At 51.5% G+C, this 15,605-nt stretch overlaps 1 protein-coding gene across 18 annotated transcripts in view; it reads left to right on the top strand.

The window, feature by feature from the left end:
* Nucleotides 1-296: 296 nt before the first annotated feature.
* P4HA2 (prolyl 4-hydroxylase subunit alpha 2) overlaps nt 297-15,605 on the top strand; it is a 35,563-nt gene continuing 20,254 nt past the window's right edge. For 3 of the 18 annotated variants that reach the window (XM_043587253.1, XM_043587145.1, XM_043587277.1), the window contains exons 1-5: nt 1,196-1,315; nt 1,890-2,023; nt 9,935-10,056; nt 10,687-10,783; nt 11,146-11,297. In XM_043587253.1, the coding sequence (XP_043443188.1) occupies nt 9,975-10,056; nt 10,687-10,783; nt 11,146-11,297 (331 nt within the window). In that variant the 5' untranslated portion in view covers nt 1,196-1,315; nt 1,890-2,023; nt 9,935-9,974. Of the gene's footprint in view, nt 563-1,195; nt 1,541-1,889; nt 2,024-9,934; nt 10,057-10,686; nt 10,784-11,145; nt 11,298-15,605 lie in introns of those variants that run through there. The other 15 variants (XM_043587262.1, XM_043587173.1, XM_043587181.1 and 12 more) reach the window with 13 other exon arrangements.

The raw sequence follows: 15,605 nt of genomic DNA, 5'->3' as shown, positions 1-15,605 counted from the left end.
AGCAGGGAGAGGATGGGCGAATCTGGATAGAGGGGAGCTCCTGTGGCATAACAGGATGTAGCAGATGCAGGAAGGTTTCTGTTTGGTTTTAGCTAGGCTCTGGCTGGCTGCTGACGCAGGCCGGAACAGTGGTTTGTTCCGTATTTTATGTGTAGTTCTATGTGTGTGCTCGTGCCTTCCCCAGGTCTGGGCTGCCAGCCTGGACAGAGTGCCATAGGGAATATCCCCACACAGCCTGGGCGGGGAGGCTGGGTACCTCCCACTCTGGGCTAGCTCCCTGATGAGATTCTCAGACCGTGTTTCCCCTCATTCATGACCAGGAAGGTTCACAGAGCAGGCGTGGGAACCTGCTTGTCCGCCAGGGCCTCCTCGGACTCAGGCTGAGATTTGCCGCATCCCAGCCCTCATTCCTTCCCAGACGGGACTAGGTAAATGAGGTGTCCACTGTTTTGGGTCCCTGTAGTATGAAGGGGTTTGGGCAAACCAAGAATTGGCCCCAATATGCCATCCCAGCCACCTCAGTCTTTCATTGGTCCCCTTGTCATCAACCTATCACCCACAGGTAAGTCACCAGGAGGATGCTTGACACAGGAGCTGGGGATAGGCTGAATCCCTTTGGGAGCTTGGCCCTGTGGGTGGACCCCGGGTCCGTCGTTTTCTTCAAGGTCTTCTCCACTGGTCCGTCCGCTCCCCCGATAGCCTGCCTGGCCCGGACCCTCGTGCACCCCCTCCTCCCCAACCTGAGGGTGGTGATGATGGGGGCGGGGTGGGCGGGCAGCAGGAGCCCGTGCGCCCAGCAGGACCACTGAGGAGAAGGGCGGGAGCCCAGCCGGGGAAGTCCGCCCGGGTTGGGGGGCGCTCCCCACCTCCTCGGCGCCAGGATCGGGTCGCGGGCCCTTCTGCAGCCGCCGAGGGACTGGGAAGGAGGGAGGGCCGAGTCCCGCAGGTGGAGCGGGGCGAGGGGAGGCGGGCGCGGCGTACGTGCGGCGAGCGGCCGGCGGCATGAAGGGCGCAGATAGCGGCTCCCGCCCGACCCAAAGGCCGCTCTTTGGCTCTCGGCTCCCGGCTCCGGCGGGCTGGGCAGCCCAGACCTTCCCGGGGGTCGCTGGCGGCGAAGACCCCCGGCCGAAGCTGTCCGGGCGCAGAGCCAGCGCCCCGGCCGGCCGGCTGGGGGCGGGAGGTGGGGACGTGGCGGCGGCTCAAGCAGGCGGAGCCGGGCCGCGGCGGGAGGCGGAGCCGCCCCGGGAGGAGGTGCCGAGCGGGCCGGGCGCCGCCGCGGGAGGTTCTGGAAACGCCGGGAGCGGCGCGTGTCCAGGTGAGCGCCCCGCCCGCTCGGCCGCCGGGTCCGCGGCTGGGCTCGCGCGCGGGCCGGGGTCGTCGGGCCGTGAGTGCTGCCGGCGCGGGGCCGGGAGTTGGGGGCCGGGGGTCGCGCAGCCCGCTTTCCGCAGCGCAATTCGGGCCGCAGCCCAGAGCCCTCCGCCCTGTTTCTCCTCCCGTCTGGGTTCCTGTCCCGCCGCTTCCCCGAGCTCAGGGTGGTGAGGTCAGCGGCGCCCTTCCTGCCGGTCCCTGGGCGTCCGCGCCGAGCCGGGCGGGGTGGAGAACTTGGCCGCCCTGCCTCGGCAGGCTCCCCGGGAACGGCAACGGGAGGCCTGGCCCCGAGTGCGGCCAGAGGTTGGAGGCAGAGCCGGTGCCCTCGGCTGAGCCCCGGGGGACCGCTTAAAGTTAGCTAGGTCCGCCTTCCTCCCTCCAAAGGGATGGGAGTTTCTGGCTTTAGCCCGGCGGGGTCCACCTTGGTACCCATGAAACAGGCTGTTGGTTGAGAACAGCTCCCCCCCCCCCCCCCCCCCCCCCATAGACCTCTGTTTCCAACCTGCGTTATTTTTCCTCAGAAGCTGCGTGGACCTCTGGTAACTAGTTAACTAATTCAAACGGACCCTTCGGTGTGTCAGAAACTGCAAGGAGTTGCTAGCTCAGTGCAGCAGACAGATTGAAGACTGGGAAAGTCCAGGTCCAAAACAGTGTGGTAAGTGTGGTGTTAGGAGGGAGCATCAGGCTGTGTGGGTCCTTCGTAGAGGGCAGGATGCGTCAGGCCAGAGGGCTTCCTGGAGGAGGTGACTTATGAGCTGGCGTGGTCAGAAGAAATCTGAATAAGGGTAACCTGGACAGAGGAACAACCCGTGTGAATGGGAGCAGACCTGTATATTCTAGAAGAGGCAAGGTGATGAGGGAAGGGACATTTAAGGGGATAGCTGCCCATGGGCCCTGACCGCCACAGTTTGAAGTGAGAGGACAGTGCCTGGTACTGTGCCCTGCATTTGGATTTGCCTCAGCATGAGCCTGGATCAGGGCACTTCCAACTTCAGGACAGCATACGTAGGGCCCCTGGCCTTGTATTCTAATATGACATCTTTAAGATGGTGTGCAACATTAGTGTTCATCCCAAGACCAAGACTGGTGTCTTGTGCTGTAGAGTGAAGCCTAAGGCATGTGCTTCTTAATGTATACCGTCTGAGGCCTGATAGCCTCAGCCCTTTCTCAGGAGTTCCTGGCTCTGAGAGCAAGGGTTGGGGGATATCATTTGTAGCTGAGGACATTCTCACATGTCCCTGATGATGCCAAGATCTGCTGTCCACCTAACAATGTATAGAATGTTTTTGCAAGCTACTGCTGCTTCTCACCCTGGATCACATCTGGAACAACAGGTTTCATGATTTAGCTCTCTATTAATGCACCAAGATGTCCTTTGGCTTGTGTTTAAGCTGCCACTGAAGTGTCTAGGTGTAGTCTCTCACTGTGCTTCTGGGCCTTAGAGCCCAGGCCTCTTCTGTTCACTTGAACACACTTGCAAGATGTTTGGGCTTTGAATCCTTTTCTTCTAGGCCTTCTTATTCTCAGATGGCCGAGTATGTCTTCTGTGCGGCCCAGCCAAGGAGGCCACGTAGCAAGGATGGAGTGAGTTGGCCTGGGGCCTCATCCCAGAGATGCTGTCATAGTGGGCCACCCTAGTTCTCTGAGAGCCCAGCATGGAGACATGATGATGGTTAGGCATTGCCTATGACTTGTGATAGGCCTTTTTACCCAGTAGGAGGCTCTGAAACGGGGTGCCCAGGAGCGTGTTTACTTTGTCATTGGTTTAGCCTGTACACAGCTGATCTCTGTTCATTTCCTGAGTTCCTCTACTGTGCTCGGCTTCTGCTTTGAGTGTGCCTAGGGCTGGAATTAGGAGGGAGAGAAGGAGAGGGAAGTGGTGGTGATACTATTCTTGCCTGTGGATAGCTCATAATCTCCCTGAGATTACTGCTTCATGCTGGCAGCTGGTCCTGTGGCAGAGGAGGAGCTCAGAGTGTGAGTACTCATCAGTAGGAGAGACTGTGTGGGTGCAGCCCTGAGGAATGACTAGGGTGAGGGATTCTGGGGTCTACTCATTTCCTAACAGAGCCTTACTTTTTACTCTGCTCTCCCACATCCATGGGAAGTTCTGAGGCTGGACGCAAGACCTTGGCCGATTTGTGGCCACGTTGGCTGATAGTGTACATTGGGCTGATGGGTGTGTCCCTGGCTCCTGGGATCTGTCAAGAGTTTAATTTTATGCAGATGGTCATTGGCAGGAAATGCTGTGCTGCAGGCACGTGCAAGCCCAGACAGAGTGCTAGAGCGAGAGTTGGACTTGGAAAACGTTGCTTGAAGTGCCCCAGAGTGGGACATCAGCGTGTTTTAGAGGGAGAGGGCTAGTGGCTCCTGTGGTCTCTGGGGTTTGCGCTGGGGATGTGGAATGAAGGGTATACTTTTTATTCTCAGAAGGGGTGGGGGAGAATGAAAAGCCTGGACTAGACTTTTTGGAGCCCTAGAAAAGGGTTTTTACACAAGTGGTATTATTGCAGGGCAGAAGATTAAGTGTTTGGGTAGTGAGTTCTCTGGCTCAGATTGGATCTGTCTGAGCCTGTTCACAGACCAATGTCTGCTGTAGACCTTTTAGGAAGTGCATTCTAGAGTACAGCCTACTGTGTACCAGGTACTCCTGAGGGCCAGGGTGTGGCGAGATCCTGAGGCCTGGTACTTGTAGGAACTCAGATCCATTAGGTCAGAGGTATAGAAATACAGGAGATCCTAGAGTATTAGTCCAATCCCCTGCCTTTTGCCAGAGAGCTTTGTTTCCTAGGTGACCTGTAGAGCCACTGATTGGCCTGTTTCAGGGTTATTCCCTGATAGTATGCTCCATTATGTCTGACTCTGCTCTCACCTAAATTAATGTTTCGTTTCTTTTGGCCCTTGTGGGATATGGAGATTGCCCAATTTCTGCCTTGTTTTCATCTTCACTGTCCCTTAGGCTGAACCTGAACCTTCTCATTTTCTTTCTTTCTTTCTTTCTTTCTTTCTTTCTTTCTTTCTTACTTTTTTTTTTCAACATTTATTTATTTTTGAGACACAGAGAGAGACAGAGTATGAGTCACGGGGGAGCAGAGAGAGAGGGAGACACAGAATCCGAAGGAGGCTCCAGGCTGTGAGCTGTCAGCACAGAGCCCGGTGTGGGGCTCAAACTCATGAACCATCAGATCATGACCTGAACTGAAGTCAGGAGCTTAAGAAAATGAGCCTTCCAGGCACTCCTGGACCTTCTCATTTTCCAGGGATTAGCCAGACAGCTGGCCAATCAGGTCTACTGATGTCCCTCTAGTAACCTTGGTGCCAATGTCTGGTGAAAACTGCTTGGTGGTAGGCTGCCTGACAATACTTGTCATCTCATTCAGTCCTCACAACAACCCTATAAGATGTGGGTCCTAATGTTATCACCATCACATAGGTGGGAAACAGGCTCAGGGAGTTCTGTAACTTGTATAAAGTCACAAAAGCAGGAAGTGATGGGGGCGGTGAGATTTAACTTGGAGTGGTTTGACCCCACTGTGGGTATGCCTGATTAGATAGTACTGCTTTGCCCTGAACTGGGCTGGTTGGTCATTTGTGAGTGCTGTGATGTCTGAAGCAGGAGTGACTGCTCGCTTGAACTTGAGGCTCCTTGTTCCTATCTTCTGGGCCCATGCTGCTGTCCACCTTTTGGTGGGATCAAGCCAGGTATATCATGAAGCTGCTTTGTGGACTGTGATACAGTCCTTGACCTGGGCAAGCCTGCTCTGCTTGGTCAAAGTGTGGCTCCTCCTTTTGGGAGACCCTTAGGCTGTAAGACAGCAGATGTTACTGAGTGGGATTGAATGGTAGCAGTATCTAGCAGAAAGTGTGTTTTGGTTTTACGTCAGCTCTGCCATTGACTGGTGGTAGCATGTCAGGTATACAGGAAATCTCTCAGCCCCACTTGCCTAGCTCCTATATCTGAAATCAAGATGATTATCTAGTTTGCAAGACTTTGGTGAGGATGAGATGGTAGAAATGGAAGATTTTTGGAAATGTAAGTGGTGGTTGGCTTAGTTCCCAAAAAAGCAGTGCCTGAGGCAGAGCTTAAGTGCTTAATGCCTTACTGGAAGGTGCAGGGCAGCAAGGGTAAGGGAAGATTAACCAGAGGGAGGGAAGGGTGGAAGCAAGCTGGCCAATTTACACAGAGACACAGTCATTGTTCAGCTGTGCCGAATATCCCTGGGTGATCTCTACAGAAACTCCATGCTGCAGAATAGTTTGTCATCCAAAGCCTGAAGAGGGAATTCATCTGCTGACCTCCTTCTGTGTTCTGTCTTCATTGGTCAGAGTTGCCTCATAAGAGTTCTCTCCCTGCGGCTCCTTGGTTGCACTACCAGGGCCCTCCAGCAGCCCCTGGGGAGGCCAGTGTGGCACTTCTGTGGTGTGTGGAAGTAGGAGGAGGAGCCAGAGATTTGGGGCCTGCACAGTCGCCTTCACTGGGTCTGAGGCCCAGCAAGAGACCCAGGGTCCAGGAGACTGGTGAGGCCAAGAGAGTGTGAGGTGGTACATCAGAAGCATCCTATGTAGTGCCGTGTGGGTCTTGTCCTTGTGTGTAGTTGCTTATGAGTTAGTCTCACTTAGACTGCCAAGTCTCTGCCAAGACCCTGACTGAAGATCCAATTTGGTCTTTGCATGTTGATTTTTACAGCCTTCTCTACTACTTCATTGCTTGGCTATTGAAGCAGGAGGCTTTGTAGTTTTGATGGTACCCAGGGGGAAATATAAATCAACATGTTCATATACCTGATAGTGAAGTACAAGTATGGATATAGATGAACATTTGGGTTTCAATGAAGAAAATCCTCAGCGAAGAATATTTTCCATGAAAAGTAGCATCTGAGGCTGGGAAACCTAGAGTCATGAGATGGGACTGGAGTGGGCTGTAGGGCCATGTTGTACAGAGTCAAAAAGACCCTGGGGATCAAGGAGTTTGGACTTTATCCTAAGAGCAGTGGAGAGAAAGACCACAAGAGGAGCTGCAGTAAGCTATGCTGGCTACTTTGTAGAGCAGAGGTTGGTGGGAGTTGGGGGGTGGGGTGGCGGTGCACCAGATGTGATGACAGTGAGTGTAGGTAGGAACCAGGATGGCTGCGGGAGGGAATTGGAGGTGGCTCAGACCACGGTGATGACTGAGGCCTCACATTGGGTGAGGAGAGAAGGGTGCTTCTCAACCTTCTGGGGAAGTCAGCTTCTGGTCCTATTGGACCTCTGTATGCTTAAGTACCAGGGCCTCCCCGAGCTTCTGCACAGCTCACAGGTCCTCTTGACTCCGCCATCCCAGAGTTGGCCACACCACTGGGAGGCAGGACCACTGGGGGGCGCGTTTTGCTCCTTCACAGAAGGCAGGCAGCTTCTTGATTAGTGCCTGGCAAGACTTGGTTGTACTCAGCAAGCCCATGTTCTGTCTCTAGGCTGTTAAATACATTGTTAAAATTCAAGCTGTTGCATTTGGGTTGCAGCTGCGAGCTTGGCAGAGGTTCATGCTTGATGAGGTAAGGGGAGAAGCTAAGGACTCTGCTGGTTTGCAGCTGGAAACCTCTTTTCATGGCCATTTGGCCAGATTGTAAATGTCCTTTCCAAAGAGCAGGCTTGTTGGGGCCTCTGTTGTATGTCTTGGAATTGCCCTGTGCTTAGAAACAGTGCTGGTCACCTGGTGAGTGAATCACTGTCACTGGGGTGTTGGTAGGCTTTGGAGGGTCTACCTGTGGGGGTCCAAACTTGGGACTTCATATGCATACAGTGTCCATTCTTAAACAATCCATAACAATCCATTGTGTGGGAAAAATGTAAAATCTTGTGATATTGTTTCTGACTTAAACAAGTCTGTGGCAAAGCATTATTTGTTGGGTGCCTGATTTGGGCCAGACGTGTTCTAAACTCAGGGTGCAACACACATAAGATTGCATGTTGGTTTTCTCCTCAGGCTTGGGTGCCACTTTGTTTTTTGTTTTTTTCTAAAAGGAGGTTTGACATTGCCCATTTCCAGGACTATTCAGCATGGATTTCTGAGTGTTCCTGGAAAGGCTTTTGGGAGCACTGGACACTTTGTGGGGGCACTGGGCATGCACACACATTCCCACCTACTGTATCCTATCAAGCTTTGGGTGTGGGTATGAGATCAGATTGAAGGGCAGGCAAGTAGGTGGTTGGCCTTTCCCACACTCTGGGACAGTCCTTCTTGGATGCTGCTTCTTCCCAACCTGACCCTAGTTAGTATCTTTTTTAGTACAAAGTGTTTAGTGTTCAGGGCCAGGATCAAGAGAAGTGTTGGGGCTCTAGGGTACCCCTGCCTGAGGTGGTAATGTTGGTTTTGGCAGTCTAGAGGCTGCTTGGGAGTAACTGGCTCTCTGACCAGTGGAGTCATCTTGCTCTCCTCCATCACAGCAGGGCTTTGCAAGTGCTTAGCAAGCCATTTCCCAGAACCCCATTTGAGATTCTGTGGGGCTCTGCCTCCAGGCTGGTATTTGTGGATGGGCTCAGTCTAAGCCAGATAGTGCATTCCAGAGAAATGACAGCTGGAATTCATGTAATGAAGGAACCTGGCTGCTTTTTGCTGAGTGCTGTAAGGCATGAACCATGGACTGGATCACCAGGGTGATTTGAAAGGAAAGGAGAGGCATCTCCCTCCCTTGAACTTGTTACCCAATCTCTGAAGAGATATGCCACTGCAGCTGGTGACACAACAGGGGGAAAGCGCTGGGCTCCCCCCACTTCTGGCCGTGTCTGGTCTGGTGTCTTGCCTGGGCCCTGGTCTCCCACCACCCCATCCTGACAAGGCAGTTGGCTGGTCTCTCACTGTCCACAGGTAACAGCCTCTTGGCCCTGAATTTTACTGTTCCTTCTTTTCACATACAGAAGGTGCTTTCCTGAGCTAGTTAAGCCTCTTGAGGTATAAGGAACAGACACTACTCCCTGTACAGGGGGCTCGTGTGAACAAGAAGAGAGGCTTTCAGAAATCCTGGGGTGGTGATGCAGCATGGTGAGGCCTGAGAGGAGATGTGTGGCTGGAACACGGAGGGCCTGGGCTCCACCTGAGGTCTGACGGCCTGCTCACCTTCTCTCAGTGACTTGCTCTCCTCTGCTGCCCTAACTCCATAAATTGGTCCTTTAGCCCAATACCCTGCAGCAGGTTCTGGCCTAAAAGATCTTGCTCTGTGTATCTCCTGGTCCCCAATATCGAGGGCACTGATGGGCATGCTCATAGCTCTACAGACATTTAGCAGGGACATGAACAAATGCGGCCATTTGCTTATTCACTCCTCTTAATAGAGGAACTGTTTTAGGGGTAGGGATTGTGGTTGGGCCTCTTTGAGCCTAACCTGGAACTATAGTAGATTGGAGTTTCTTCTGAGGTAAGGAATGATAGTCTTGGCTGTGTGTGTCTGATCGACCATAGCAGGCAAAACCGTGATGAACTGGCATTAGCTCAGACTTGGAATTCAGTCAGGTAAGGCTTACGTTTTTGGAGGGAAGCATTTGTATTTTCTTCATTTTCCTTGTTTTCTCTTAGTACATTTCTGGGGGGTTTGGCTGAAGTAGAGCAGGAAGAGAAGGGGCTGGCAGAGTGGGGACTCAGATGGGAGCTGGTCCTTCAGCATGCTCTGGGCTGCGTGGCTGAGCTGGAAGACCATGTCCAAAGCTTCCGTTGTATACTTAGGTTCACTGCCAGTGGAGCTTGCCCCATGTTGTGCCTGCTGCCTTCACAGCTGAATTGCGCTATTTCGAGGCTGACTAGAAGACAGAAGCTGATCTCACACCATGTCAGCTGCCTAGCCTAGCCCAGAGCTTTGGATTTGTGTGGATCGTTCATTTTTGTATCCCTGGTGCCTAGCTTAGTGGGTAGCCCGTGTGGATCTTCAGTAAATATTTGTGAATGTGACGTGCCAGTGGGGATGGTGTCTGGTGAGGTGGCAGACAGGAAGAGTGGTGTCTGCCCAAAGTGCCTGCTTCCCAGACTGCGTCTGCTGTGGCCATGTGCACACTGTCAAGGGGAGCAGTTTTATCCCCCTGCTGGCCAACAGCTGCTCTATGCCTTGTTTCGGATAGGGGCTCCCTGCTGCATACTGTGTCAAGTTCTCTCCCTGTTTCTTGTGTACTTTCAGTCTTCTTGTGTGCCGAAGTTACCTGTGTGTCCCCAGCCCCTGGCACCATCCTGACACACGTGTTGGAGAGAAAGACAAATAAGCCAAGCAGGCTGTGAAATGACAAGTTGTGGGCCAGAATCTTGGACTGATAGGCTATTAGAATCAGAGGTGACTGCCTCCCACACAATTCAGCCTTTCCATGTTGCCTTTAGATACCAGGAATCTAGAGGGCAGGGTCTCTCCCAAGGGTGCATGGCCTCCCAGAGCAGGGAGAATTGAGCACACATCCCTCGTTGTACACCTTGGCCTCGTTGCACTGCTGATTCTGAATATCCTCAGTTTCTATGTACTAGGTCAGACTTTTGGCATGTTTGGCGATGTCTGTGTGCACATGTATAAGTATCTCTCACCTAAGTTACGTTTTTCAACTGTTGATCCAACAGCTGTCACTTGAATGCCTTGCAGACACTACTCTCTGTGACCATGAAACGCTGGGTGTCCACATTGCTGGTGGCCTGGTTTGCTGTCCTGGGCCGTGTGCAGGCTGAATTCTTCACTTCCATTGGTATGTGCCAACAAGACTGTTGTCTCCCTGAGCAATCCTTGGCTCAAGTGTCAGGGAATATCACCGCCTAAGTCCTGTTCTTACTCAAGATGGGATGGCTCACCCACTGATTTTGAACAGTTCAGGGGAAAGTGGGGCTTGTGGAGCTGCCATTTCCCCTTCCGAGGCCCTGGTGACCTGAATGTCCTTCCTAGGAGCTAGCTGTCTCAACTGGGTCTCCTCCCTGAAAATTGCAGGCTGCTGCTGGGTTTCCTGGCCTTTCTGACCATCTTTCCCCAGGGTCAGAGAGTGGTTCTGAGCAGAGAACCCTTAGGATATCCATGCCCTGGTGACAGGACCCAGCCGGTGGCAATAGGAGAATGAGATTTGGGGCTTCTTCCTGAAGGCACTCCCAGCGCGCTTATCTTACTGGCCCCTTAGAGCCTCCGCCTCTTTCTTACTGAAACTGGGGGCCAGGACCCTGTGAGTGCCTATGCCCCCGTTAACTTCCACGTCCCGGTGATCCCATGAGAGTTGACATGATGGTGGCCCAGAGGACTTATTCTGTGCTGGGGTTCTTTGCCCCAAGGAGGGAGGCTAGATGCCTCTCATCTATTTCTTACTGGTTCTGCCTTTTTTCTTTCTCTGCAGGGCACATGACCGACTTGATTTATGCAGAGAAGGACCTGGTACAGTCTCTGAAGGAGTACATCCTTGTGGAAGAAGCCAAACTCTCAAAGGTTAAGAGGTATCCGATGTCCTAAATCCTCACCCTCCCCCCTCCCTCCCCCCATAACCCTCCTAGGGTGCACATAAGAGGAAGCCCTTGAGAGAACGGTGAGGAGCTGGCCTGGAAGTTACTTCATGCCAGTCCTCTCAGTGCTTGGGTTAAGGACTCCCTGCTTTTCCCTTTCTATTTAAGAGTCTTTTTACATACATTGGTGTACCCACCCCTTATCTAGATTAAAGGGCTTGCAAGTGTTAGTGAGGAGTTGCTGTTTTCATTTTCTATTGCCTCTTGAAGGGTCCTGAATCTCACCAGAGAAATTGCCATAGGTTGAGACCTGTGTGAGTGGGCGTGTTAGTCTTCTTTTTGTTTTGTTTCCTCAGCTGGGCGGACAAAATGGAAGCCTTGACCAGCAAATCAGCCGCTGACCCTGAAGGCTACTTGGCCCACCCTGTAAATGCCTATAAATTGGTGAAGCGGCTGAACACAGACTGGCCTGCGCTGGAGGACCTTGTCCTGCAGGACTCAGCCGCAGGTGAGGGACGGTGAACGTGTACTGGGTGGGCCATTATGTCTGGGGAGTGTGTATCTGAGCCTGTCCTGGGTCTGAGGGTGTTGATGGGCATGTGCAGTATGTGAACATGTAGTCCTGTGTTCTCTGCTCGTCCACCTTCTGTGGTGCACAGAGCCCTCTGGCCTTCTCCCTTCTCTGTGCAGACCTATCAGTTGGCTGTCCTTGTTTTTAATATGTAATGTAATTAGGTCTTGCTTTTTCCTGCATTTTCATTTCCTTTTCGGGCGGTACTTTTTTTTTTTTTAATTTTTTTTTTCAACGTTTATTTATTTTTGGGACAGAGAGAGACAGAGCATGAACGGGGGAGGGGCAGAGAGAGAGGGAGACACACAGAATCGGAAACAGGCTCCAGGCTCTGAGCCATCAGCCCAGAGCCCGATGCGGCTCTGAAGTCGGACGCTTAACGGACTGCGCCACCCAGGCACCCCTCGGGTGGTACTTTTTTAAATCATGCTTTACTAATATGTTTTCATAGAAAAATTAGAAAACATAAAATAATCATGTAAGAAAATTAGAATTATTTTTTTTTTATTTTTTTAGATCTTTATTTTATTTATTTTTTTTTTCAACGTTTATTTATCTTTGGGACAGAGAGAGACAGAGCATGAACAGGGGAGGGGCAGAGAGAGAGGGAGACACAGAATCAGAAACAGGCTCCAGGCTCTGAGCCATCAGCCCAGAGCCCGACGCGGGGCTCGAACTCTCGGACCGCGAGATCGTGACCTGGCTGAAGTTGGACGCTTAACCGACTGCGCCACCCAGGCACCCCAGATCTTTATTTATTTTTGAGAGAGAGAGAGAGAGACAGAGCATGAGCAGGGGAGGGGCAGCGAGAGAGGGAGATGGAGAATCCAAAGCAGGCTCCAGGCTCTGAGCTGTCAGCACAGGGCCTGACGTGGGGCTCGAACCCACAGACAGTGAGATCATGACCTGAGCTGAAGTTGGATGCCCAACGGACTGAACCACCGAGATGCCCAAAGAAAATTAAAATTCTTAATCTAGCTGCTTGGTGATAAGCACTATTAAAATTATAGTCTTCCAGGGTGCCTGAGTGGCTTGGTCATTTAAGTGTCCAACTTAGGCTCAGGTCATCATCTTGCAGTTTGTGAGTTCGAGCCCTGTGTCAGGCTGTGTGCTGACAGCTCAGAGCCTGGAGCCTGCTTCAGATTCTGTGTCTCCCTCTCTCTCCACCCCTCCCCCACTCACACTCTGTCTCTCTCTCTTTCAAAAATAAATAAACATTTAAAAAATTAAAAAAAATTTTTTTCGGTCTTCCTGCAGTTAGATTTACATAAAAAAAAAATGGACCCATAGATATATTCCAGGGGATGCAAACTTATTTGCTTTGAGGGACCAAATGAATTAACAAAAGTGAGTTAAGTGGACTGGGTAGTGGGGCCAGCATAAGCTAGGGATCATGGGCCTCATCTAAATCCATTTCCATTCATATATTTTAGAAACAAAATATATCCAGGAGCACCTGGGTCGTTCATTCAGTTCAGTATCTGACTCTTGGTTTTGGCTCAGGTCGTGATCTCATGACGGTTTCAGGAGTTCAAGCCCCACGTTAGATTCTACATTGGTAGCACAGAGCCTGCTTGGGATTCTCTCTCTCCCTCCCCCACCTTCACTGTCTCTGTCTCTCTCAAAATAAATAAACTTAAAAAAAAAGAAATAAAATGTATCTTTAGGCAGATTTGTGCTGTAAGTGTATAGTGTTTTTCTGAATTTTCAGTTTCTCTCTATATACATTAAATGTTATATGACATGGTTTTATGTATTTTTATTTTTTTTTAAATGTTTATTGATTTATTTTTTGAGAGAGAGATACAGAGCGTGAGTGGAGATGGGGCAGATAGAGAAGGACACACAGAATCCAAAGCAGGCTCCAGGCTCTGAGCTGTCAGCACACAGCCTGACGCAGGGCTCGAACTCACAAACTGCAAGATCATGACCTGAGCTGAAGTCGGACGCTTAACCAACTGAGCCACTCATGTGCCCCAAATGTTATAAAACATGATTTTAATGTCTGGACAGTAATAAGTCAAACTGATCTAGTGTAAAACTGGTGTAGTCAGTGGAAGTGGGATTGTTTCCAAATTACCAGCAATCGTGCACGTACATCTTTGTGCCTATCTCTGATTATTTTCTTAGGATAGATTCTTAGAAGTGGTTTTTGCAGGTCAGAGTCTGACTTTTCTTAAAGCTATAACTATGCTTAGTGCTTTTTACTATGCTGGTATTTTCTGTGCTCTAACATTTTCCTCTCAGCAGGAGATGGTGGGGCAGGCACGGATGTGGGCCCCCCTGACTCTAGCCCAGAGCTTAGCCTCCTGGACTCACTGCCTCTTCTCCCTGAGTTGGGAGTGCTGATTAACTTCAGACTGGTTGTCTCTGGCTGAGGGAGTTCAGCCCATGTGGCCAGACTGGGCTGGGCTTGGCTGGGGGCAGGGTGGCCTCTGGGGAGGGATTGGTGAGTTCAGCCAGGCTGGAGCTGTGCCCAGTGAGCTCACTGCCTCCAGAAGCCATGACTGCCTTTCCCAGCCCCCTGTCTTCCAGCCTGGGGCTGTAGCTAAGAACTGACTGTTCTGTCTGCACTGCCGTAGAATAAGAATAAGCCTGCCGGGGTGACCTTCTGCTCCCCAGTCTTGCTGTCTACACCCCAATCCCCACTGTCAGCATCTGGTTCTTTTAGAAAACATTATAATTACCAGAAGGCACACAGGACAGGCCTAGAGAGCAATAGGTTGTTTTCACCTCTGACTTTGAGAATTCTTGCCTCTGAGATGAGGGGGACATGCTGATGGTGTGGCTTTTTCTTTTCTTTTCTTTTTTTCAACGTTTATTTATTTTTGGGACAGAGAGAGACAGAGCATGAACGGGGGAGGGGCAGAGAGAGAGGGAGACACACAGAAACGGAAACAGGCACCAGGCTCTGAGCCATCAGCCCAGAGCCTGACGAGGGGCTCGAACTCACGGACCGCGAGATCGTGACCTGGCTGAAGTTGGACGCTTAACCGACTGCGCCACCCAGGCGCCCCTGGTGTGGCTTTTTCTAAGGACATGTTTTCTTTTTCCTGAATTCCAGACTCTTAGAGTTCCTGACTGTGCAACCATGAGAAAGACAGGATTACAGCTTCTTGGTCCTTGGGTCCAGGGATGGTTAGAAGTGGGTGTTTTAGTCTGAGGTTGTGAAAGTAGGTGGTCATGGGTACTGCTGTCCTGAGGAAGAGGCCAGGGAAGAAAGGGCCTTGGAGCTCCCCCTCCCACTTTTCAGCTCACAGGCAGAATTGAAACCCCTGAATCATCTTGGAAGTGCCTGGCCTCCACCTGGAGGCCTGAAATTGTAGTAGGTGTATATCTTGCTGAAGAGCTAGGGCTTGGAGCCCAAGAATAGCCTCCTTGGGTACTTCTGTGGTCAGGAGCTGTCCTGGCTCCAGCCTGGGGTCTTGAGCGCTACACTCTGGGAGCTCATGCTCTGAGCTTACTGTAGGTCTGAGTGGCATGAGTCCCCTAGAGAGAGAGCCAGAGCCAATGTGTTCTCTCAGGGTAGCATGCTGGACTTGGACAGCCCCACCTCAGTGCTTGGCCTGGCCAGATGGTCCCCCAGTCCCTAATCTGGGGGGTGGAGACAACACCAAATGCTTCCAAGACTGTCATCATCACCTTTCTGGATGATAAGGGCCAGTGATCAGTAATGAGTGGCCAGCTGGTTCCCTGAGTTGACCACCTTTGCCCCTTGGGCTCCTTAACCTGGAACGGGGGCTAGAAATGTGTTTATCTGGCCAGCCCAAGGATCCTGAATCCATGTGATTCATTTTCCACTAAGTGGTCAGCAAGTCCTCCCTGAGTCGTCTTCTGTGCCCTTTTCAGTTGCTGTCTCTGTCTTCTGTCCCTTCTGTCTCTACTGGATCTGAGTGCTTTGGAGCCAAGACTCCCAGACTCTCACATGTAAACCAGTGTGTGGGAACATTTTTGTTCATTCCAAATGAGCAGTCAAGGCAGACAGTACAGTGAGGAGTAAGAAAGGAGATGTCTTAGCGGTCCTGGGTGGGTCAGTTCGTTAAGCGGCTGACTCTTGATTTTGGCTCAGGTCATGATCTCCTGGTTCATGGGATCGAGCCTCGTATCGGGCTCTGTATTGGTGGCATGGAGTCTGCTTGAAATCCTCTCTTTCTGTCCCTCCTCCATTTGTGTGTGCATGCTATCACTCAAAATAAATAAACTTAAAAAAAAAGAGATCTCCATGGACTGGAGTTATCAGGGTGG

This window comes from Prionailurus bengalensis, chromosome A1 (assembly GCF_016509475.1).
Source record: "Prionailurus bengalensis isolate Pbe53 chromosome A1, Fcat_Pben_1.1_paternal_pri, whole genome shotgun sequence".
Classification (NCBI taxonomy): Eukaryota; Metazoa; Chordata; class Mammalia; order Carnivora; family Felidae; genus Prionailurus; species Prionailurus bengalensis.
The sequence above is the reverse complement of the archived record's forward strand: the minus strand, read 5'-3'. Positions and strand labels throughout refer to the sequence as shown.